The sequence below is a fragment of the Athene cunicularia genome (genome assembly GCF_003259725.1).
Source record: "Athene cunicularia isolate RWA chromosome 1 unlocalized genomic scaffold, athCun1 chr1_part1, whole genome shotgun sequence".
Taxonomy (NCBI): domain Eukaryota; kingdom Metazoa; phylum Chordata; class Aves; order Strigiformes; family Strigidae; genus Athene; species Athene cunicularia.
In genome coordinates, this window is record NW_020799091.1 from 100,210,412 (window position 1) to 100,232,699 (window position 22,288).

General features: G+C 38.3%; 1 protein-coding gene across 2 annotated transcripts; it reads left to right on the top strand.

The window, feature by feature from the left end:
- Positions 1–815: 815 nt before the first annotated feature.
- On the top strand, positions 816–21,410 carry CCT8 (chaperonin containing TCP1 subunit 8). Of its 2 annotated transcripts, XM_026847475.1 has the most exons (16): positions 816–819; positions 11,369–11,461; positions 12,043–12,122; positions 13,308–13,457; positions 13,734–13,914; positions 14,626–14,687; positions 15,357–15,494; positions 15,922–16,100; positions 17,034–17,100; positions 17,181–17,268; positions 17,379–17,494; positions 18,744–18,815; positions 19,014–19,178; positions 19,866–19,985; positions 20,429–20,551; positions 21,164–21,410. In XM_026847475.1, exons 3-15 carry the CDS (start codon positions 12,045–12,047, stop codon positions 20,519–20,521), a joined length of 1,509 nt encoding a protein of 502 aa, XP_026703276.1. In that variant the 5' UTR covers positions 816–819; positions 11,369–11,461; positions 12,043–12,044; the 3' UTR covers positions 20,522–20,551; positions 21,164–21,410. The 2 variants fall into 2 exon arrangements, with proteins under 2 accessions (XP_026703276.1, XP_026703267.1); XM_026847466.1 differs by lacking the exons at positions 816–819; positions 20,429–20,551 and having other exon boundaries at positions 11,349–11,461.
- The last annotated feature ends 878 nt before the right edge of the window (positions 21,411–22,288 follow it).

Here is a 22,288-nt window from a genome sequence, read left to right on the forward strand (position 1 = left end):
CAGTTTGTAATAGTCCAGGAAGTCTTCGCACTTCCTCTAGATATTTATCCTCTCCCTCCCTGAAGAGAAAACATATGATATAACCAGCAAGAGCAGAGCAGATAGTTCAGCAGTGCAGTAGAAGTATCAGGCACAACTATCACACAATGACAGATGTGTGTACATGAATTCATTTTGTTCTGTAGAATGAACTACATTAAACAAGAAATCATTATGGCTACTAAGTCAAATACTGTCAGACTTATGACCTGCCTCCCTATTTACTGTTGGTTTGGAACCCTTGTGCGTCTCTGATACGGTCTTTATTGATGGGTGCTCATGCCACTTTCCCCCATGAGCCCAAATTCAGCCAAAATTGCTTGTTCCAGTGAAAGATATTATATTTTTATAAACCCAAAGATATTATCTTCTTATAAAGGCACACTAGAAAAGAAAAAAGACTTTGCTCTGGCAGATAAAGTATACAAAACAATTTCAAAGGCCATCTTACCCAGGGACAGCTGCTGCCGAGAAAACAAGATTCTGCCTACTGGGACACTGACAAGACAAAGTAGGGGTAAGAACAGTAAACTGCTTCTTATTCAGAGGGGGAAAAGAGAACTTGAACTTTGTTCTTCCTAAATGATTACCCATACCCCAGAGGCTGACGGCAAGTGAAGGACCAAGCACTACTACCATTTTGTCACTATTAATGCCACACTCTTCCTCTTATCACAGGATTTTAATAAGGAACAAGCAGATATTCTTGTAATCTAATACACAGGACTAAGCTAGTGATATTAATACTCTAGAATATTCCATAATAAGTCACCCACGCGATACTGTTTAAGTGCAATACTGACAGGAAAGACTCGACATTATCTAATTAGCATTAGTCAAGATGACATACTGCTTCTAAAAACGACATAATATTGATATTTCTCACAAGAAAAATGCAAATAGGCTCTGCCATCACTTTCTCACTTAAAAAAAAAAAAAACCCAACTTTTCTATTTGATTTTGAGTACTCCAGAGGGGAGAATTTAAACTGAAACATGTCTGATACAGGGTTTTTGGCAGCTTGGCAGTAATGACTCTGAAATACATTGGTTACCTTTGAAAACACATAATTCCAGAGAACAGAGAATAAGCATTAATTTATTAATCACTTGCACCTACTCCATATGATGAATAGAAGCAGCAGTTTAGAGACCTGCTCTTCAATGCTGCCCCTTAGAGGACACATTCGAGAAATTCATCCATCTCATTGTCTCATATCTGAAGGCAATACAAATAAAATTGGATCAGGACAGTGTAATGTTGCACCATTTGAAACCTATTGACTATTTTGATACTGATTGTTCACCGGTATGACATAATAATGTAAAACTCATTAATCACTTTAAGGAATTGCCTTTACTACTGCAATTTTTTGTCAAAAAACCCCTTTGATTCCCCATGCTGTATCCATGTAAGCCCCTAATAACACCCTTGGTTTGATTTTATCTTTTTTTTTCGTGTGGTCATCCACAAGAATCCAAGAACAAAATGAAATCTCCTTTTTTTTTTCCCCCCTTTTTTTTTTTTTTTTTTTTTTTTAATCTGTTGGCAATACCAGTTAATTGTTTTAACACCATAAACTCTATGCAGCATACTGTAGAACCTGCTTGATTTCTCTAAATTCTGATTCTCATGGGAGAGTGACAGGAATGACACTTGTCTGGTAACTGTCCATTTCAGATGAAACATTATGAAACACAAGACTGCAGTCTCACGTAGCTGTCAATACCATCATAAGAAATTCTGTAAGATATGTGCGGTAGCACATACATTTTGGGGGGAAAATCGTATGTTCCATATTACAGTTTTAGATCATCAACTTGTCTGCCACTTGAGTACGGCAAGCCTTCAAACACAGTGCAAAATTAGAAATTACTATTGAAATACCTAAAATGAAAATTACTGCCATTCCATTCACTTAGTTTCCACAGTTTTACAGTCATTAATAAAATGACACTGGTTTAAAATGACCATAACTAGATATTAATAAAGCCCACAATTCTTAAAAAGCTAAATCCAGTAATAGAGTGCTGTTTCCTAGAACTGGATAGTTTGTATTACCACATCTTAGTGGTTAAGGACATTTCAATTTTAAAGCATTTCTGTCAGAAGTTGCAAAAACCATGGCATATAGACATGACAGACTGGTTTTGAATTTTTAAAATGCAAAAAAGGTAAGAAAAAGAAAACTGTTTCAAACATTTGTTCTCTTAAAACTTTACATGCCATAATTTGCCATAATACTTACAAAACAGTGAAAATTACGAAACATTGTCTAATTTTACTTGCTGACAACCCCCTTTTTTAAAAAAGTTCTGAATATCCAAATATTACAAGGCTTTTGCTATTCATCTTCACACTACCACTCACAGATTTCACCGTAACCTCTCTTAAGCCTCCTAAAACAAGAAATAGACACAAAAAGTTAAAGCAGTAGGTTCCTATGAGACTATAGGATCTTATGCAGAGGATCAGAAGATTCATTGTTTTGTCCAAGATTTCAGGGAGAAACATTGAAAGAACGTATCCGGAATCCTTTAACGTGGGCAATAGAGAGAGATTTGCAACTGAAAACAACCTTTTCTTCAGAACCTCTGAGAAGTCTGCAGGAGGGCTCCTGGGGTATTTGGAACCTTTTGGAAGCATATATGGTAAAACAGGAAAAAACCTGTAATCCCGCTTGTTCCGAGTTCCCTTATTTTCACTCTGGGATAATTTGTTGTAAATACTAAATCTGACCATAGATTAACTGAATAAAACACACCATGACTAGTAATCTAACATATCATCAATAGTTAAAATCATAAGAATCTTTTTTTCCAGTAGAAGTACTGTACATGGCACCTTAAAAGCATACACTCTGTATTTTACTGTTCCAGTTTGCCCTGAGATTATACTGTGTAAAATCAATTATGAGCTCTCAATTTCATAATCCTTTAGAAGTCTCAGTGGAACAGAGCATTTTCTGTTGTAGTTCTGGATGTTCCCGCAGTAACAGAAATTCAAGATCAAAGACAAATTGCTGGTTAGACTGTATCGTAGAGGGCTGGAGGCATGGAGGCACAATGAAGTACCCCACTAGGTGTGAAAGTTCAAACTTCAGGGACTTTGAAGGCTTGAAAAGCAGGCATCAAACTGCTGATGAGAGCAAAGGGAGTTACACACGTTTCTAGAAGCACCATAAAAGGAAGCACACACTGCTGAGTGACTGCTTTGGGTTTCCCATCTTTCCCAAAATATATCTTTCTGAATCCTACTCCACTGTATTTTTCTGAGTTCATGCAAAAAACAAGTCTAATTGTCAAATGTCTTATTTTATTAATAAAGCAAATTAAGTTCAAATGAAGAAAAAAGGTAGTATGGTCTGGAATCCTGTACACACTACCTTCCACTACTCTTTTCTGCAAAGGTGGTGTCTTCTGGGGCAACCTGTCTAAAGCCTTTGTAAGTGATCAAACAAGACAATTGCTTCCTCAGAGTTTCTGCAGGTGTTGGGAACATAGATGACTCCCTCCTAAACCCATGACATGCTGATGTTCAAAGTAAGAGTGGTAGTATGGCTTGCTGCCACATATTGTCCCACTTCAAGCACTGCTTTAATGTCTTCTGCTGTCTGTCTGCCAGCTGGCTGACAACAAGGACACCTGTTAATGGATCTGAATAACTGATGTGATGCTGTAGTATGTTTTGGACCATTTTCATGCAAGAGAATGATTAGCAGAGAATCTGTTGTGAATTTGACACATGGCTTACTGATGTCCATGTTTTAGACAACAGAACTCAAAACCTGGACCATAAAGTGCATAACAAACATTGGGACATTCACTTCACTGTACTATGTTAAAAAAAAAAAAAAAAAAAAAAAGGCAGCTCAAATGCATCGCAGATAAAATCTATTCTTTGCTAAGCAATGAACACCTAGCCTGCAGAGTTGGTAAGATAAACATTACCAATGATGAAAAACAGCTGGGACAATTATCCTTCAAAAGCAAAAAAGGCAGAGATTTTTTTACTGCTCGATTACTATTTCAAGAATCTTAACTCCAATACAACGTTCAGAATTAAATCTGGCTGATAGCCAACAAGGAAAACTGCTGACTCAGGGATGTGATGTTGCCACCTTCACCTTGGAACTCTGATGTCTGGTAACATTCCCTCAGCCTAGTTCTCTCATTCTCATTTCACCCATTCATTGTGTAGTATGCAAAGTGTCTGGAGATCAAATACTTCGAAAATACATGCAAATCCGAGTAAACAAAGTAATACAGTATTTCAGTAGCTTGACATATATATCATCATAGCACAGTTCAAACATTAGTTCCTACTGATTAGATGTACATTAGGGTGATTTTCTTGTTAATTAAACCTCCAGGACATTAACTTTTCTTTTGTTACACATATTACAACACCGGTACATTCACAATTACCTGTTTTTAAGTTATTAGAAAATGTTCTCTGCTTATTCTTTATATGTAAACTGTGTTGCACTGTTTAAATGATACTTTGGTATCCATAATTATTTTATTCATATATGTTCCTTTATTTTTCTCTACTGTGGAACTTAAATAGTAACAGTATAGCCTTCATCTTAACAGGTGTTTTAGGCAGTAGGTAATGTGTGTACTGTTCAGATACAAGATCACACTTTTGGGTTTTAGCATGCAATACTGGAAACAAGTCCCATGCAAGAGTCCTAAGAATTAATCCGTCCTGTGGCCCACTATGGCACGAGTCCCTTATTGGTACAACATGGTATAGCATCTCCTGCTTTGCAGAAGTGCACAGCATTTTTTCATTAACATCTCTTTAACCATTTAAGCAATCATGTAGGAAAGACTATGCATTACTGTGTGAGCTATGATACTTAGTTACAGCTAGGAAGGTTATGCAGTGCAGAAATGAGGGCTGCAAAGTTGTCTTTGGAATTCTTTTGCTTCACAACCAAGCACAGATTCAGGCCAACTTCCAAGCTGCTGGCAGATATATGGAGCTGACAGAGTAGCCAGAAAATAACCGGACACACAGAATTTCCCCGGGTCATGGTGGTGGGTCACGCTCTATGCTGGCAGAAAGGAGGAGAGCGCTCTGCAGACCATGGGCCCAATTCAGAGATGGGTGGGCCAGGAGACTCCCACTGAGCTGAGTTCTGGATTTCTCAACAGGTATATTCAGATGACACATGATTAAGAACCTAAAATTAATCCCCAAATAAGAATGGGGACAATATGAGAAACAAAATTCGTAGTTACTTGGCCAAGGTTTTAACAGTATTTGAGTAGAGAAACAAAGTATTAAAAATTGGAAAAACCTCTGTCTTTGTCCTGAAGATCTAGCAGTGTTTTAAACCATTCTTAGAAAACTCCAGATTGGGCATCCAAGTCAAGCCATGATATAGTGAAGAAAGAAGACCACAGATCTCACTGGCCCATGTGCCAAACAACAGAAGTTGTGGTCTTGATCTCAGGATCCTACCTTTTAACTATATTTATTTTCTGCTTAGTGTCTGAAGAGCTGAAAGAAATGTAAATCAGGCATGGTAGTAGCTTGTTTCCAGGAGTCTGAAGACAGTTGTTACTTATTTTACTCTTCATTACTTCATTAGGGTGCTATTTTGGCAGAAGTTTTCATCTATTCAATGCCGAGCCCACCACCTTTTCCCATTATTTCCTATCTTTTATAATTACAGCCTAAAATCCCTGTTTTCCTCACTCCTCAGTTTAATGTTCTCCAAGTTTCCAGATCCACATAGGTACTGATAAATTCTTTCCACCCCAACCAGAACAGCTGAACTTTCAGTAGCAGTTTGTATTTCCAGGTATTCCCAGGCTCCTATGAACTCCACTGGAAAAAAGTTCCCACACGACCACTTTGAAAACTGAAGAGAGATGTTTCTCTAGCCCTCATCTGATCATGGATTTGACCTCATCATGCAAAACAGAACTCACCATCTAGAAGACATGCCATTTTTTCCCAGTTAATGCTTGCTTTCTTAAGATATCAAAACCAGAAAGACCTCAACAATTTTGCTTTCTCTCATGAATTAGAGGCTCTTGAATTGTATTTTGGTGTGTACTGTACCAGTGTCACAGCACAATTTTATGCCTTCACTTGATCCGCAATACAAAATACAAAATCAATAGAAGCAGCACTGATTCCTTTCTGAGACTATCATCTTGTTTGTTCAGAGGAAGCTCTGAATTCTTGCCACCTGTGCAGGCAGAATCAACCATACTGGATCCTTAGCTGGGAACTGTCATCAGTATCTTAATATGTCAATATTTTCAAACAATTTAATCTATTGATCCCATACAAAGGCAGTCTCTAAAGTCCCCAGAAGTGCTTTCCAGTGACTTGAGCTAACTGGATTAGATATAGCAGAAAGCACATACACTGAGGTAAGAATACAAAAATGGTAAGGAAACCCAGCTTGCAACCCTCTGCACCAGCAAGCAAGATAAGCCCAGGACAAGGGCAGCATTTAATCCAGGAGCTGTGGACCAATGACCTGAGAAGAATTTAGCTTATTAGAATTACTCTAGTTGATTAGAGTGCTCCTTCTCATTATGCCACAAGTGAGATAAACACAATCTGGGAAAAGCTGATGTAACTGCTACTGATGTTACTAAGAGAGTTATGTTCACCCTGAATGTTCAGCCCGATGTGGTTCACAATTCCATTTCAGATACAAGCATGATTCTCTGCAAACTAGGTATGGTCCTCAGGCTTCCTTCAACATGCCACTCACATATTTTCATTGGTCAGAAATCAGTGTTGTTGGACACAGTCAGGTGTTATACTCACAGCTTCATCAGATACTTTTCTATACATTGTTTTCCAATTGCTCAGGGTTCTGCTGCTGAATAAGCAAATAGAAATTAATATTCTGTCCTTTTTATGAACTTCCCAAGATCTTGTTAAAATTTTACCATCCAAGAATTTGTCAAACATCTGCCTACAGATAAGATGGGGATTTCCAAGTGTACAGTAATAGATTTTGGCTGATGAAAGGGCAGCCAACTGCCAATAGCCTCTGACCTTTGGATGGTCTTTTAGCATGGCAATGTCTGTGCAGAATATAAATGGTGTAGATGAGCAGCTAAAAAAAGATCAAGGCCAAGTCAAAGTCATGATTAGACAGCAAGTCCCAAATAACTCCTGATTATAACAGAAAGAGATGTTGTAGTGATAGTTTAATATAAATTAATACAGATTAATGTATATGTATATTATATATATTCATAATCACAAACTGTCCCGGTTTCAGCTGTGATAGAGTTAATTTCTTCTTCCTAATAAATGGTACAGTGCTGTTATTATTGTTATTATTATTAAATTATTATATTTTATTTCAATTATTAAACACTTCTTATCTCAACCCGTGAGTTTTACTTTTTTTTTTTTCACTTCACCTCCCCATCCCACTGGGAGGGTGGAGAGGAGTGAGAGAGTGGCTGTGTGGTGGTTAGTTGCTGTCTGGGGTTAAACCACGACACAAATGTGCATATACATTTTAGCTTTAGTGTCATTCTGGTTTTAAAAAATGTAGCTAGCATAAGCTTCAATAAAAGCACTGTACCAACAGGGCAGTTCCAGGAATATTTGAAGACAGCATAAGACAGCACTGCTGCAGAGAGACTGCTCCCCTATCTCCTTCATCTCACCTTGTGACAGCCCAAGATTTTGCACAGCCATGTAGTGATCAGGAAAACTGAAAGCTGGCCAGGCTTTTTTTGGGTTAATCTTAATGCAAATCAGTTCCTTAATCTGGTTCATCACATGGGTGCAGAAGTGTTTGGCAAGAGAGGTTTTGAGAGAAGAGGAAGGAGAATGCACAGGTGAAACAAGCAGCCAGAGATGTGACTGCCTTTGTGGCCTTGCTTAAAATACTGCACCTGGAGTGTGGAATCATTGAGCAACACTGACTTTATGACTCTGCAATATTATGAAACAAACATGGGTAAATTTACTTTCCTAAGCAAAAGCAACACTTAGGAAGAAGCCTAAACTGTAGTGAACTGGACAGCTGAAGTGCTGAATCAGAAGAGTTGAGGCTTGCATCCCCATGTTGCTTATTTTAGTCAAGCAGAGTTGACTTAACAAGAAGCGCCACACAATGCTGCAGTGGTTACTGCTGGCCTGTGTGAACCAACTTTGAATTTTCCTGTAGTTCAAGCATTATGCAAGCCACATTTCTTGTACATAATCACTTGAGAGACTAAATAAATAACAGCATTTTAATTATTGAAGACTCAGAAAGGGAATGTCACCTTCTTAGTAAGTGAATGCTCACAAGGTTAACAAGCCACATTGCCAGGCAACAATAACCCTTGATTTAATTTCTGAGCTAACATTTACTAACATTCTTAAGAAGTGAGTGCTTTGGAGAGGCCATACCTGAAAAATCAGAGAACAGAGTTCAGAAGTTATGAAAAGATAAATATTCAGCCTTTGTTGTTACGGAATAGTTATGATGAATGCAAACTTGAGAGTGTTTTTATTAGTAAAATCACATTCCTTTAGCATCCTACATACTATTGCCTTGATCCTTCAGTTATTTGACTTGGTGAAAATCAAGGAAGGAGAATAATACCAACATATGCCAATGAGCTCAGAAAATTTTTTTAATACAAAACAGTATTGTTTGGGGCATCATAATTTAAACCCAGGTTGGCAATCCACCTAGGCAAGTGATAGGATCCTGCAGGAAAAGAACCATGGACTTCATGGCTGAAGACTGCAAGATTTCTAAGAACCCATTTCATCATTTAACCATTCTACTTCCTATCTGAAAAAAAATGTACTCATGTTAAGTCCTGCAAGAATGAGGTAGCTATATCGAGATGGTGGCATTGGGAATGTAAAATATACAGTAAATTACAAAAGTGTTGATGAATTACTAGAGACTTGCCTGAGGTCATGCAGTGTATTAGTCACAGAGAGCTGAAACACATCCTGCAGTTACTGAGCAGCATTTAAACCACTTGAACCATCTTTCCTCGCTGCCCTAAAATGAGTATCTCCGACTAGAATGCATTCAGCTATTGATACAATGCCTTCATGGTCATGACTTGAAGTCTTCTACATTGATTTAGGAAAGTACCTCCTCTGATCTCTGTGGCTAACAATAGATTATGGAAGCTGTTTTATAAAATACAACTTCTGGTCTCTTGGCTGTAGCACAGGATGGACATTTCCTTCTTTCCTAGCTGCACCATGGTGCAGATACATCGGAAGAGAGGGATAAAGGGGTTTATGCCCCCTATGCCAAACCCCAGCAATTCCTTTTGGAAGTGCCCACACTCCTTGGTCACGATTGTCAGGGCTGAACAGGTTCTTTTCTGCTTCAAGTGACATCTGCCTCTAAGTACTTCTAACAAAACTGCATACAGATTTTTTGACGTTCATTCATGAGGTGCTTTATGTAGTTTTACTTTCTATCACACCTTTTTTACACTGCCATGATGGTTAAAAATTGATCAAATTCTGATTGATTGAAACAGGTTAAAACTGATTGAATTTTGAGGATTATAGGACGGTAAAACTAAAACGTGTTCTCCTAAGGTTGCTTAAACAACGATTTAACTAACCTTGCAGGTGGCCTATCTGTGCTGCAGAGGTGGAACAACTCAGTCTCTGTTGCGTTCCAGGCTCAGATACTGCATGTCTCAAATGCAGCAGTATTTCTGAGGCCATGAAGTTCTCACCCTGAAACAGTATGTTTGATTTTGTGTGGCACAAAAGCTAAGTTAATAAGTTATCAAACCTAGAGCAGCTCCATATAGAAGCAGCTCCACTGTCTCCTGGCTGGACCTCAAGGTGAGCCTCCAAAGTACTCTTCAGCATGTCCTGTAGCATGCATATAGACTGCCCTGGATAACGAGGACTTGACTGCACTTAGTCTTCCCATCAATACATTTTGCTTCCATGTGAACAAATGAGGTAGGTAGTAAGCAAATTCTCACTGAAGCCTGCAGTTTTATGACCCATTTTTGCCATCAGTGGCAATGAAGGGTCTTAACTTTTTCTGGGCCATATATCACTAAATGTACTCAGTGAAATGGCTGGGAGACAGTATGCTGAGCTTGACAGTGAAAGAAAGACTCTGAAGGAGCCAACATCAGCCACTGCCACAATACTGGGTATCACTTTACAACAGGGATGTTGCTTCCTAGGGGAAGACCACCACCAGTCAGTACAATGAAAAAAACCAACACTATCTCACCTACTACATAGGAATATGAACTGAGCTCTTTTCCTTTTAAATAAATGACACATATGTCACACATATATTGAAAAAGTGAGATGAACCACCGACTTCGTTTCATTTATCGAAAATAAACCAGCCACAGGACAAGCCAGCCATCCCTCAAGTTAGCAGTCTCTAAATGCGACCCGTTCTGTCACCCTTCATCTTCTTTTAGAAGCTCGGAGGCCTTTATCCAGCGGTCAGGCTACCGGCTAGGCATGCTTCTGCCGGGCCCAGCCGGCGCTGCGAGGGAGAGAGGCGAGGCGAGACGGTGTGTTACGGGCGCGGCCTGCGGGAAACCCTCCCGGGGGAGGAGCGCGGTCCCCGACGGAGCTGGAAGCCGCATCCTGAGCGCCACCCACCGGCACTTCTGCGGAGGCACAGGAGACGCGCCCCGCTGCCCACCGCCGCGCCTGCGGAACAAGGAGGCAGCTGGCATTCGGAGATGTCTGGTTTGTATTTAGAGACTGCCTTTCTCCCTTTTCCTATGGGCCAGTCCATACGTTTTACATGCGCTTTCTTCTTGAGGCTCTTTCTGGGGATCTTCCTTTTCTTGAGGCTTCCAAACTGAAGCCAGGCTGATCAGCTTCTCAAACGAGTATCTTATGCATCATTCTGCTTCTGAATTTTCCAACCACAGGTTTGAATATAGAACTGACTTAAATGTTTTTTGTGGAATGCAGAGTTGTGAATAAAGAAGCATGTGCAAAAACATGTGCTTACAAAACCCTTGTCCCTCTCCAGTATGGTATTGGTTATTTTCTATTTCCCTTTGGCATGTCACTGACTTTTTTGTAAGACTTAAGGGATGCAAACTGCACTGAAAATTTGAATCATTGTTCAGATTGTCTGTTCAGAAGCTTATTGTGCCTGCTGAGCTGCCTACTTGTTTTCTCATTGCCTTTGGGTAAGATTTAGTTTCCATTTAAGCATTAAGTGAAATACCAAATCTAAATTAATCAAAAACTTTCATGGACTCAGAAGATTATTGCTGTTTTGACGAGAAATGACTAGTTTCTACTAGTCATTCTTTCCTTTCTTTGTTGTTAGCCTAATTCTGAGCAGAATGTTTTTCTTCTTCTTAGCATTATTCAGGACTAGAAGAAGCTGTCTATAGGAACATCCAGGCATGCAAAGAACTTGCTCAAACCACCCGTACAGCTTATGGACCAAATGGTAAATAAATACTAAAATTATTGTAGTGTTTTTGAGCAGAATGTTATGTTTGAAGGCTAAACCTAGCTTGACGAAGAAGCACTTGTTTGTTTCTTGAGGAAACACGTTGTGCTTGTTCTAGAACTCTAGTTTTTGTGGCTATACAGGTCGGACTTTGTTTGGTTAGCTCTTAAGTTATGCACAGTGCACCTGCCTTTGCCAGGTTTTTTATATCAGTTACTGTGTCTTCTTTACAGTTGTACTGCTATATGGAAGACCTACAGAAATTAGACAGTAACTTGGTAGATAGTCATAATGAACATGACCATACCATGTCTGGTCAGATACACCAAAAAACAAAGGTGTTCTACAGTATCAGTTAATTAAATGATGTACTAATATCTTTGAAGACTGCTTATTCAGAAATTATTGATTTCTCCTTAATGTAACACATTCAAGAGTTATTTTGCAAAAATCTTTTAGGTTTTTAAATTATAAATAGGGCTAACATTTTAATATGTATATCTGAAAGTTATGAAACCATATCTGTGTATAAAATTACGCCTAATTAATGATTTTAAATTTTTTTTTCCCCTTATTAGGAATGAACAAAATGGTTATCAATCATCTGGAGAAGCTTTTTGTTACAAATGATGCTGCTACTATCTTGAGAGAGCTGGAGGTAAGTTTTCTTGCTTCAGAAGATGTCAGTTCAGAACTAGCGTTTCTGTTCATGGGCTGCTATGGTTCTGAATGTTAATAAGGAAATACATGTCACCCTACCAGATAATTTGCGTATGTAATTTTGTAAATCCTGTACATTTCTCGCTGGTTTTGAGTAAAGTAAATGGGTTATATCCACAGTGAGAAGTAGAACTCTCTTGTAAAAAACCAGCACTAAGTAGTTGCAGTGGTGCTTAATAACTGCCTACTTTTTTTCTGCATAACCAGTGTACATTTAGAAGAGGGTGTGTCTAGACAATAGCGTGTGGAAAACTCTGAATGAAATAGCTGTTCTGTTAATCTCTCAGCATTGGTGGTTGCCATGTTGTCCTGTCTACTTAGAAGACATTAATTGGATTTAAGAAGCTGAGTATATAGCAGCAGCATCCTGTGAATACAGTAAAAGTGTGGGAAGACTGACCTGTCCCAACTTTTCCTCTTACTATCAACTTGCTATTTTTATCACAACACAAATAATACTTTACTGAGTTCTACACTTACTATTTCTATGAGTATAAGTGTTAAGGATTTCCTTAATTCATTGTGTTAGTGTTTGGTACAAGTAGAATAACTGTGGAAGTCTCAGTTCTGGTTTTAAAATATAATTTTCAGACTAGTTACTTAATTTAATGAGTCTTGCTTGTTACTTGCTGAGATAAAATGGCAGCTGCTCTAATTATATTCAAGAATACAGTGTTTTTATTGCATTTCTTTGAAAGAAAACACTGCAGTCTTTAGAAAAAAACCACTAGAATTAAACTGCAGTTGAGATGTCTACTTTGCATATTACATGTGATTTCAGCTTGAAGGTCTAAACTTCAGGCTGGTTTCCTGTTGCAGAGCCTGTGAAGCCACTGTGTCTTGTAAAAATAGCACAGCAAACAATATCAAGGATGTTTAATTCATGTTGTAGTGGGAATGTTTAGTTCTCTGATTCTGTTTTTTTTGATATATTTTTGTACTTTTGCTTATTAGGGAAGTTACCCAATTCAGATAATTGGTGCTGCTTTGTTTTCCAATTTTGTATATTCTCGGTATATTTAGATAGTTTGAAATAAGAGAGCTTATACTGGATGCACAGAAAAACCTGGAGATGTAGTCTAAAAGGGAGGTTAGTAACGAAGATTTGTAACTTCTTTAAAAGGTCCAGCATCCTGCTGCAAAAATGCTTGTGATGGCTTCCCACATGCAAGAGCAAGAAGTTGGAGATGGAACAAACTTTGTCCTTGTTTTTGCTGGAGTTCTTCTGGAGTTAGCAGAAGACCTTCTGAGGATGGGGTTATCAGTCTCAGAGGCAAGTTGCATTATTATTAGAATTCACATAGCTTTAATTCAGATTGTTGTTGGTCAGTATTATGGGGTCATAGTATTGTGAACTGTCTTCTTGCTTCTGAACCAACTCTTTAGATGTATATGAAGAACAATGGTATATGTTTTGCTGCTTGTGACTGCTTGCCTGCCTCGTAATCTTTTGCATTTGTTAATGTTTTGTGGCCCTTTGAAAAGGAGATAGAAGCAGTATGGGTGCATAGTAAAGTGGTGTAGTGAGTATTTATTGTTTGTTGCACAGGTGATTGAAGGATATGAGAAGGCTTGCAAGAAAGCCCTAGAAATTCTTCCAGATTTGGTGTGCTGTTCTGCAAAGAACCTTCGAGATGTTGAAGAAGTGGCATCTTTGTTGCACACTTCAGTGATGAGCAAACAATATGGCAATGAACAGTTTTTGGCAAAGCTTATTGCTCAGGCCTGTGGTAAGTAGACAAGAACAGATGTGTGTATGCATCTAAAAAATTGAGTAGGTTTGCTTATGATCATTACTAATGTCTTCTTGTAAGATAAAAGGTATGGTTAATCAGGTTGAATTGGATGGAATGCTCTAACCTCCGAGATGAGTATAACCTGTCTCGTATCAAAGTCTTTATTGGCACTGAGGCTCAGAACAGGTCTGTGTTTTCTACTAAACGTTTATAGAAATAGCTTTCTACTCTTTTTAAGGCAGAAACCATCTTCCTCTTTTTTATCGTTAGGAAGATGTATTATACTTCAGATAAGGTGTTACTAATCTCAGCCACAGAACAATGGAAACAAGATTGTAGTTGTGTGTTTTCTCCCTTTAGATTTCCAAGAGAAAACTTTAGTTTAAATGTTTTCTCAAAATATTCTGGGTCAGACTTCATTCTTGAGTATGCATGTATAAATGGATATTCAGACTTTATTAACTAAGCCGCCTGAATAGATGTTGCTTTCTGGTTACTACACTGTAAAAACAAAATTTCTGTTTCTCTTGATGCAGGTTATTGGCAGATTATAATTGCCTTAAATTTAGGCAGGCATCTCAAACCACTGAATTTTAGTACTTCAGTAAAACTCCAGGCAGTATTTGTGGTGTCGGTGTTCTACTTTATTCATCAAGCAATATAAATTCGTTCTTTTTTCTTTTTTTTTTTTCCTCCAACAAACAGTTTCTATTCTTCCTGATTCTGGTCATTTCAACGTTGATAATATCAGAGTGTGCAAAATTGTGGTAAGTTGGAAGTAGTTAGCTTTACTGTATTATTAAGGTAAACAGTTTAATCAAAGTTAATTTTTAGGTCTTTGAATTTTGCAAGTGCCTTTTCTATTCTATAATCTCTGTTGTGTTGTGGCATGCATAATAAGTTTTGAAAATTGATCTTTACATTCCTTGTTTAGTGCCTGGTAGCAGCTTTCAGAAACAAAAATCATTAATACTGAAAGTCTACATTAAACAAGGTACATTACCTTAATTATACACAGGGATGTTGATTGTGTCGTTGTAGAAGCAATTACATGATTAGGCTAAGGTGCGGGCTGGAGGAAATGTAGTGGTCTATTCTTGTGTACTTTTTGTCGTTCCTCAGTATAGCATGTAGGACTGGAACAAGTTTATATCTAGTATGAATTTTCCCTGTTAATAAAAACAACAAGTTGAGCACTGAAGATGAATGTCACAGGCCTTAACCTGGACCACCAACTGATTTTAAAATGGGAACCTGTAAGACAATGTTTGATGTTGCTGAATCAGCTTAAGTCTAATTTTTTTATGCTGCAATGAAAACTTAGGTTGCTACATCCAAATAAATGTAAGGACTGCTTTTCATAAAGGGTAGTGCAGCTTTCTGACAATAAACGATCAATAATATGACTTTCCCCCATTCCGTTTCTTTCCTTTCAGGGTGCTGGTATCTCTGCTTCCTCGGTACTGCATGGCATGGTTTTTAAAAAAGAAACTGAAGGAGATGTTACTTCTGTCAAAGATGCAAAAATAGCAGTGTATTCTTGCCCTTTTGATGGTATGATAACTGAAACTAAGGTATGTAGAAGTTCAGAATAAGTTAGATATCTATTTATGCTCATGTGCTCTTATTTTTAGACTTAACTATAAATATTCTTGACACTTGGTGATTGAGATATTTTTGTTAATATTCAGTTCACTAGATTAAAAAAGTTCATAGAAAACATCTGAACCTAATTTTGCTTTTACAGAGTTTTTGGAGTTGGGGAGTTGTTGATTTTGTTGGGTTGTTTAAGCTAAAGTACATGATAGGATGTCTGAACCTTGAGGTTGTCTAGAGTTGCCCTCTTTTGACTTGTTTTACCCCATTGCATTGGAAGGGTGGCATTATTGTAAAACAGGGTGACTTAAGGTTTATGGATAGGCTGGGAGACAAAATGGTTTGTCAAAAACTCTGAGGCATGTAGCTTATGCTGAATTGATAACAGTGTATGTGTTTTACTAGGGCACTGTACTTATAAAGAATGCTGAAGAACTGATGAATTTCAGTAAGGGAGAAGAAAATCTAATGGATTTGCAAGTCAAAGCTATTGCTGATAGTGGTGCAAACGTAGTAGTAACAGGTGGCAAAGTGGCAGACATGGCACTTCATTATGCCAACAAATACAATCTTATGTTAGTCAGGTAAGTACTAGTAAAGCATAAAACATTTGATCTATCAGGTTTATGAAATGTACTTGCCATATTGTCTGTTGCCTCTCCAACGAAATAGAAACAAAATGTTGCAGACTGTTTGATTTTCTAGTGGATCAAAAATGAGCTGCAATTTGGTGGTTTCATATGTTATGCTTCCTGACAGTATTTCACCTCTGCATGACAGCTCACTGGGGAGTAACTTGTGTACATGGTACTGTTGTTCTGGTTGAAGTGCCTTTATAGTACAACTGAAACCAAGATTTGTGGATCTAGTAAAAAGGGATGTGGCCTCAAAGGCATGTAAGACTATACCATAATGGTTCCATCTGGTCACAGTTCTCATGTGATGCTTTAGCAGTGGTGAGAGATGCCTCCGTGCATCACTAATGTATTGATGGATGGAAGAACTAATTCTTAATATTTTTCTGTCAGTTTTGTGGGCCTTAAATCTTATTCATAAATAAAGCATGTTTGTATGTCCTTGCAGTTCTACACAACATAAGGTCAGATTGCTAGCAGCAGCTCTCAAGTCTTACACTAATAAGTGGTCCTTTGTTGAAAGCTGTAACTTTATTGGTGGTGTCAAAAAGTTTGAACTTCTGGAAATGGAGCGTGATCCTGAAATCTTTTGCATAACAAAGGACTATTATAGAAGTGTTGTAAAGATCAGTTCAAGTCTTATGCACTAGAAGATAATATTTGACCATGTATTTGAACTACTTACTTGTTTTTAAATTCTTAGAAAATGGCCTTTGTGTATCATCCCTGAAAATAAATAATTGTAACTCAAAAAAAAGATGAGTGGATTTAACTTAATGCAATAAATTTTGATAGATGTCATTAGTTTACAAAATGCTGCCAAGTTAAGAGAATGCTTATTCATTATGTGTTAACATTTGTTCTGGAAACTTGTCTTTAAAGGTTGAACTCAAAGTGGGACCTGAGAAGACTGTGCAAAACTGTTGGTGCAACAGCCCTACCCAGACTGGTATGGACTTTTCAAACAAGGAGCAGCAAGGAGGGAACTGTTGAGGGGATACACATCCTAACTCTTGTTTTTCTTTCCAGACTCCCCCTACTCTAGAAGAAATGGGTCACTGCGATAGTGTATATTTAACAGAGGTTGGGGATACACAAGTTGTTGTGTTTAAGCATGGTATGTATGTTCTGTAGAACTCCTAATGCTACTGTTCTAGAAGTACAATGTTCATACATGTTTTACATCTAACAAACTTAATTGGGTAATACACATTTCTGTCTGAACAGAAAAGGAGGATGGTGCCATTTCCACTATACTCATTCGTGGATCTACAGACAATCTGATGGATGACATAGAGAGAGCAGTGGATGATGGTGTAAATACTTTCAAAGTACTCACAAGAGTAAGTAATTAGAACATTTCCATTATAAACACTGATCAATGAATCAGTTTGAGGCAGGACTCATGCTTGCTTTGTGCTCATTTGCTACAAAGGCTATAGCAGATACTTATACTATTGGCTTAGGAGCCTTCCTGAGGTGTAGAGAAGGCTGTGTAGTAGGGAGGAGTAGAGGACTGGGTAGATAAGGTTGCTGCTGATGTCCTTGTGAATACGGTGTACATAAAAGATGGTGCTTAGCGTGTACTGCACTCAATTTTCCAGTAATGCGGTGAGTTCTTGAAGATAGATTAGTTTTACCACTTTCTAATGGCAGTCAGCTATTTGTTGACTGTTTCCCTAAATGTTTTTTAATGTTCCTTGGGAACAAGGCACGGAAGAAAAACTACGGGGATCAGGAAGAACTGACTGGTTGCAAAGTAAATTTTTAGTTCATCGGTGACGAGACACACTTTTTCCATATACTACAGATAAACTTTTCCAGATGGAAGAACCAGTTTGTCAGAGTTATTTTCTGAGCAGATGTTGTGGACTTTAATATTATTATTTCTTTTTTTAATGCAAAAGACATTGTTTGTATTTACTTGGAAGGTGGCATGCAAAAAATGTCAAACTTTTGTTTGATATTTAATGTGCTTTACATACCAGTACATGCACATTGATTTAGGGTACAGAAACATCCATAGACTGTGCATTTGTTATTGTCTCTAGGATTTGTCCTAACTTTTGATTTATGATGATTACTCCCCTGTTTGAAAGACTGGGAGTTCTTAAGTGGATGCTGGTTTTGCCAAAGGAGATACTTAATTTAATTTAAAAAAACCCCACAGAAAACAAAACCACACAATACCTGTTGACATATTAAACGTAGTATACAGTAGATTTTTTTTTAAAGTAATTTTAGCTCTTTGATTACTATTAATAGAACTCCCAGATTTTCTCATCTTTTCCATTACTGTGTTGGGAAATACCATGCAGGAAACAAAACAGACAAAAACCCAAGACACAAAACACACTGCATTATTATTTTCCTTTTTACAAAAGAATTTATTTTTCTTCAAAGACATTTGGAATGAATGAGTAAATTCTGGTACATTTCTCTTCTAATTCATGTTTGTTCTGAAGCGGACTCCTAGTAACTATGTGAGGAAAAGTTCCATTGTGGTGTTCTTGATAGAGGATATATATCTGAAAAGTAAAAAATGACATGATGCTTTAAGCTAGACTTCATTTTGGGCTGGTTTGTTCACAGGATAAACGTCTTGTTCCTGGAGGTGGTGCAACAGAGATTGAATTAGCCAAGCAGATCACATCTTATGGAGAGGTACAGCAAATGGGCTTTTTGTCTTTTGTAGACACACATTAATGTACTTTTTTGTGTAAGTCTCACACATAATATACATATTGTTTTATATTAAAAATACATATGTATATTTTTGCATATAAATAAAAAATGTGGGGGAAAATACCCCCCTATCTTACAGTTTTTGAAATGCTGATGTGGTTTTCAACTTTCTTTTAGACTTGTCCTGGGCTCGACCAATATGCCATCAAGAAATTTGCTGAGGCATTTGAAGCCATTCCTCGAGCACTGGCAGAAAACTCTGGAGTAAAGGCTAATGAGGTCATCTCCAAACTTTATGCTGTGCATCAGGAAGGGAACAAAAATGTTGGATTTGATATTGAGGTAAATAATTTCTCACATTGCTGTGTGCTCTGCATACAGGGTTATATTTTTAAATGGTTCTATCAGTATGAAGTATTTATACGACAAGGGGTAATGTCTTTAAACTGACAGAGGGTAGATTTAGATTACTTTTAAGGAATAAATTCTTCACTATGAGGGTGGTGAAGGCACTAGAACAGGTTGCCCAGAGAAGCTGTGGCTGCCCCCTCCCTGGCAGTGTTCAAGGCCAGGTTGGACGGGGCTTTGAGCAACCTGGTCTGGTGGAAGGTGTCCCTGCCCATGGCAGGGGGGGTGGGACTAGGTGATCTTTAAGGTCCCTTCCAACCCAAACCGTTCTGTGATTCTATGATTAATTTAAATCATTAAAGCTCTGTGTTGCACAGTATAGAAGAACAACTTCTGAGAATTGTAATACTGAGGTGTTTTTTTTTTTTTTCATCAGCAAGCAATTAAATTCCATGTAGTATAGTGGCTTATGTAGGAGGTGAAGTGAGATACTGAACTAATGTGATGGAGAGTAAATCTTTAGTAATTACTTATTTTTTCTTTCTGCTAATGGATTAGGAATGAAGGTTTGCTGAAGAGAGGAGATCAGAAAAGTGATAGCATATTCTAACCTGTAACCTTGAAAAACCTAATATCTTGCCTGAACAGGTTTTGAATAATGTTTTTCCCCCTGTCTGATAGGCTGAAGCTGCTGCTGTGAAGGATATGTTGGAAGCTGGTGTATTAGATACATACCTTGGAAAATCCTGGGGTATCAAGCTAGCTACAAATGCAGCAGTAACTGTCCTAAGGGTAGATCAGGTAAGATTATAAGTAATTTAGCATTTGAACTGAAACCTTTAACTCAGTGTACAGAACATTAATGCAAAGTATGTGAATCTTTTGGGAAGAATCTTTTGGGAATGCAAGGTAGAAAAATACAATGCTTGAAGATATGGTTTGTTTATTTCTGAAAGCCAGGAAGTAGTTCAAGAGCTCATAATTTGGGATGTTGTAATGTTACTGCTTCCAATGGAGCACTATTAATGTTTCGTTTTTCTTGAGAGTTGATACTTGTATCTAGAAAGTTAGCCTAACTTTTGTTAAGGAACAAGATTTAACCCAAGAAACCTCTCAAATACTGTTTTTACATGAAAATCCAACATTTAGAAAGAATGGAGGTTATAATCTTAAAATAAAAATCTTGACTTTATATACTTTGTGGAACTTCAGCAAAAATGTATTTGCATGTAAAATTTCTGTAGATTATTATGGCCAAAACAGCAGGCGGTCCAAAAGCCCCTAAGCAACAAGGACATTGGGATAAGGATGACTGGAAAGATGAACCTGAAAAATAGTGTGCAGTAAGCTCTTTCTCTAGCAGAGAGGTACCTATGTTTGTGAGTGCATGCGTGAGTTTATTGACAAGCACATGGCAGATCAAGCCTTTCCTGAGGACACCTAACACTGCTGTCTTAACGTGTGCTGATTTCTACGTTTTGGTTTTAGGAGTAAATTAATTTGCACAAATATAAATTGTCATTGAAGGGATGACAAGTGCAGTTTTAGTTTTACCCTACTTGCCACTATAGGAGTTGGTCTTTAATGTGGTTGGGCTAGTGCAGTTTATGCTTTTAAAGTCTGATGGTTAGACTCAGTAATTCAGAACAACAACTCTAATTCTGCTCTCTGTAGCAAGCATCCTGTAAACCAGTCACTCGTTAGCCTATTTAAGCACTCACTTTCTGTAGACTAACTGAAGTCCTAATTTGCATGCAAAAATAAGGTAAAAGCCCTTTTTTTAATCAGGGTTCAACTTCTGTCATTTTCAAGAGAAAAAACAACTTGTGTGTATCTTGGATAATAATATTTACTGGTTTAGGTTCAGATTAGGGAATCTGCATGAATTTTTAGTGAATGCTGAAAGCATCATATGGCTGTGTAAGAGTGAGGTGTTTGATTCTAACCTTACATTTTTCTACTTCCCTGTTATCTTCAAGATCATTATGGCAAAACCAGCTGGTGGCCCTAAACCTCCATCAGGAAAGAAAGACTGGGATGAAGACCAAAATGATTGAACAATTTAACTGTATTTCTGAAGTGATGTGATTATGAGTTTTTTACTATTCCAGTTGGAATCTGTCATGATGTTTTGCTCTGTTGCCTTTAAATTATGAACTGTGTCCAGTGGAGTGCAGAACATCAAGCACTCAAAACACTTCAATAAACATACTCACTGTTAAAGTGTTAACTGTCATTTTATTTGGACTTTGCGTAACATGGTGGTTCCCAATATGTGAATATGCAGGCCTGGGTATGGGGATGAAAGTGTGTGGGTGTTGTGGGCTGGCTGCCAGATACCCCTTCCTCACCACACTAGAGGCAGAAAATAAGTAGAAAAAGCTCATGAACTGAGATAAAGACAAGGATATCACTTACCAATTACTGTCTCAGGCAAAAAAGCTTCAGCATGTAGAAAGTTAACTTATTGCCAATTAAAATTATTAATTGGAGGGTGAGGAACAAAAACTAAACCCCCTTCCTCTTCACCTCCCCTTCTTCCCAGGCTCAGCTGTACTCCTTCACTCCTGCCTCCTTTTACCTCTTCCCCACCAGGCATGCTGGGGGCTGTGGTCAGTCCATAACAGCTCCTTGCTGCTGCTCCTTCTTAGGCACACTTTCCCCCTTGGCTGCAGCACAGAGCTCCTCTCTACAGGTTACAGACCATCAGGAACAACTGCTGCTGTGTGGTCCTCCAGGGACTGCAGTTGCTGGCAGGGAAACCTGCTCTGGTCTGGGTTTCTCTGCACAGGCTGCAGCTTTTTCCAAGGCACGCATACACCTCTGTGGCTGGGGGCCTCCAGCTGCAGTGGGGAAGTGTGGCTCTCTGAGCTGCAGGGGCACACCCTGCTCCAGGGTGGTGTCTCATGGGGCTGCAGGGGATCCCTGCTGGGGTACCTGTTGCACCTCCTCCCCTCTTGGCTCAGAGGGCTGTTCCTCACATTTTTCCCCTCACTCCTGGGCAGTGTTTTGCCCATCCTTACACAGGCTTTCTCTGAGGCGCCCACCATCTTGGCTGAGGGGCTCAGCTGTGCCCCGTGGTGGTCCACTGGAGCTGGCTGTGC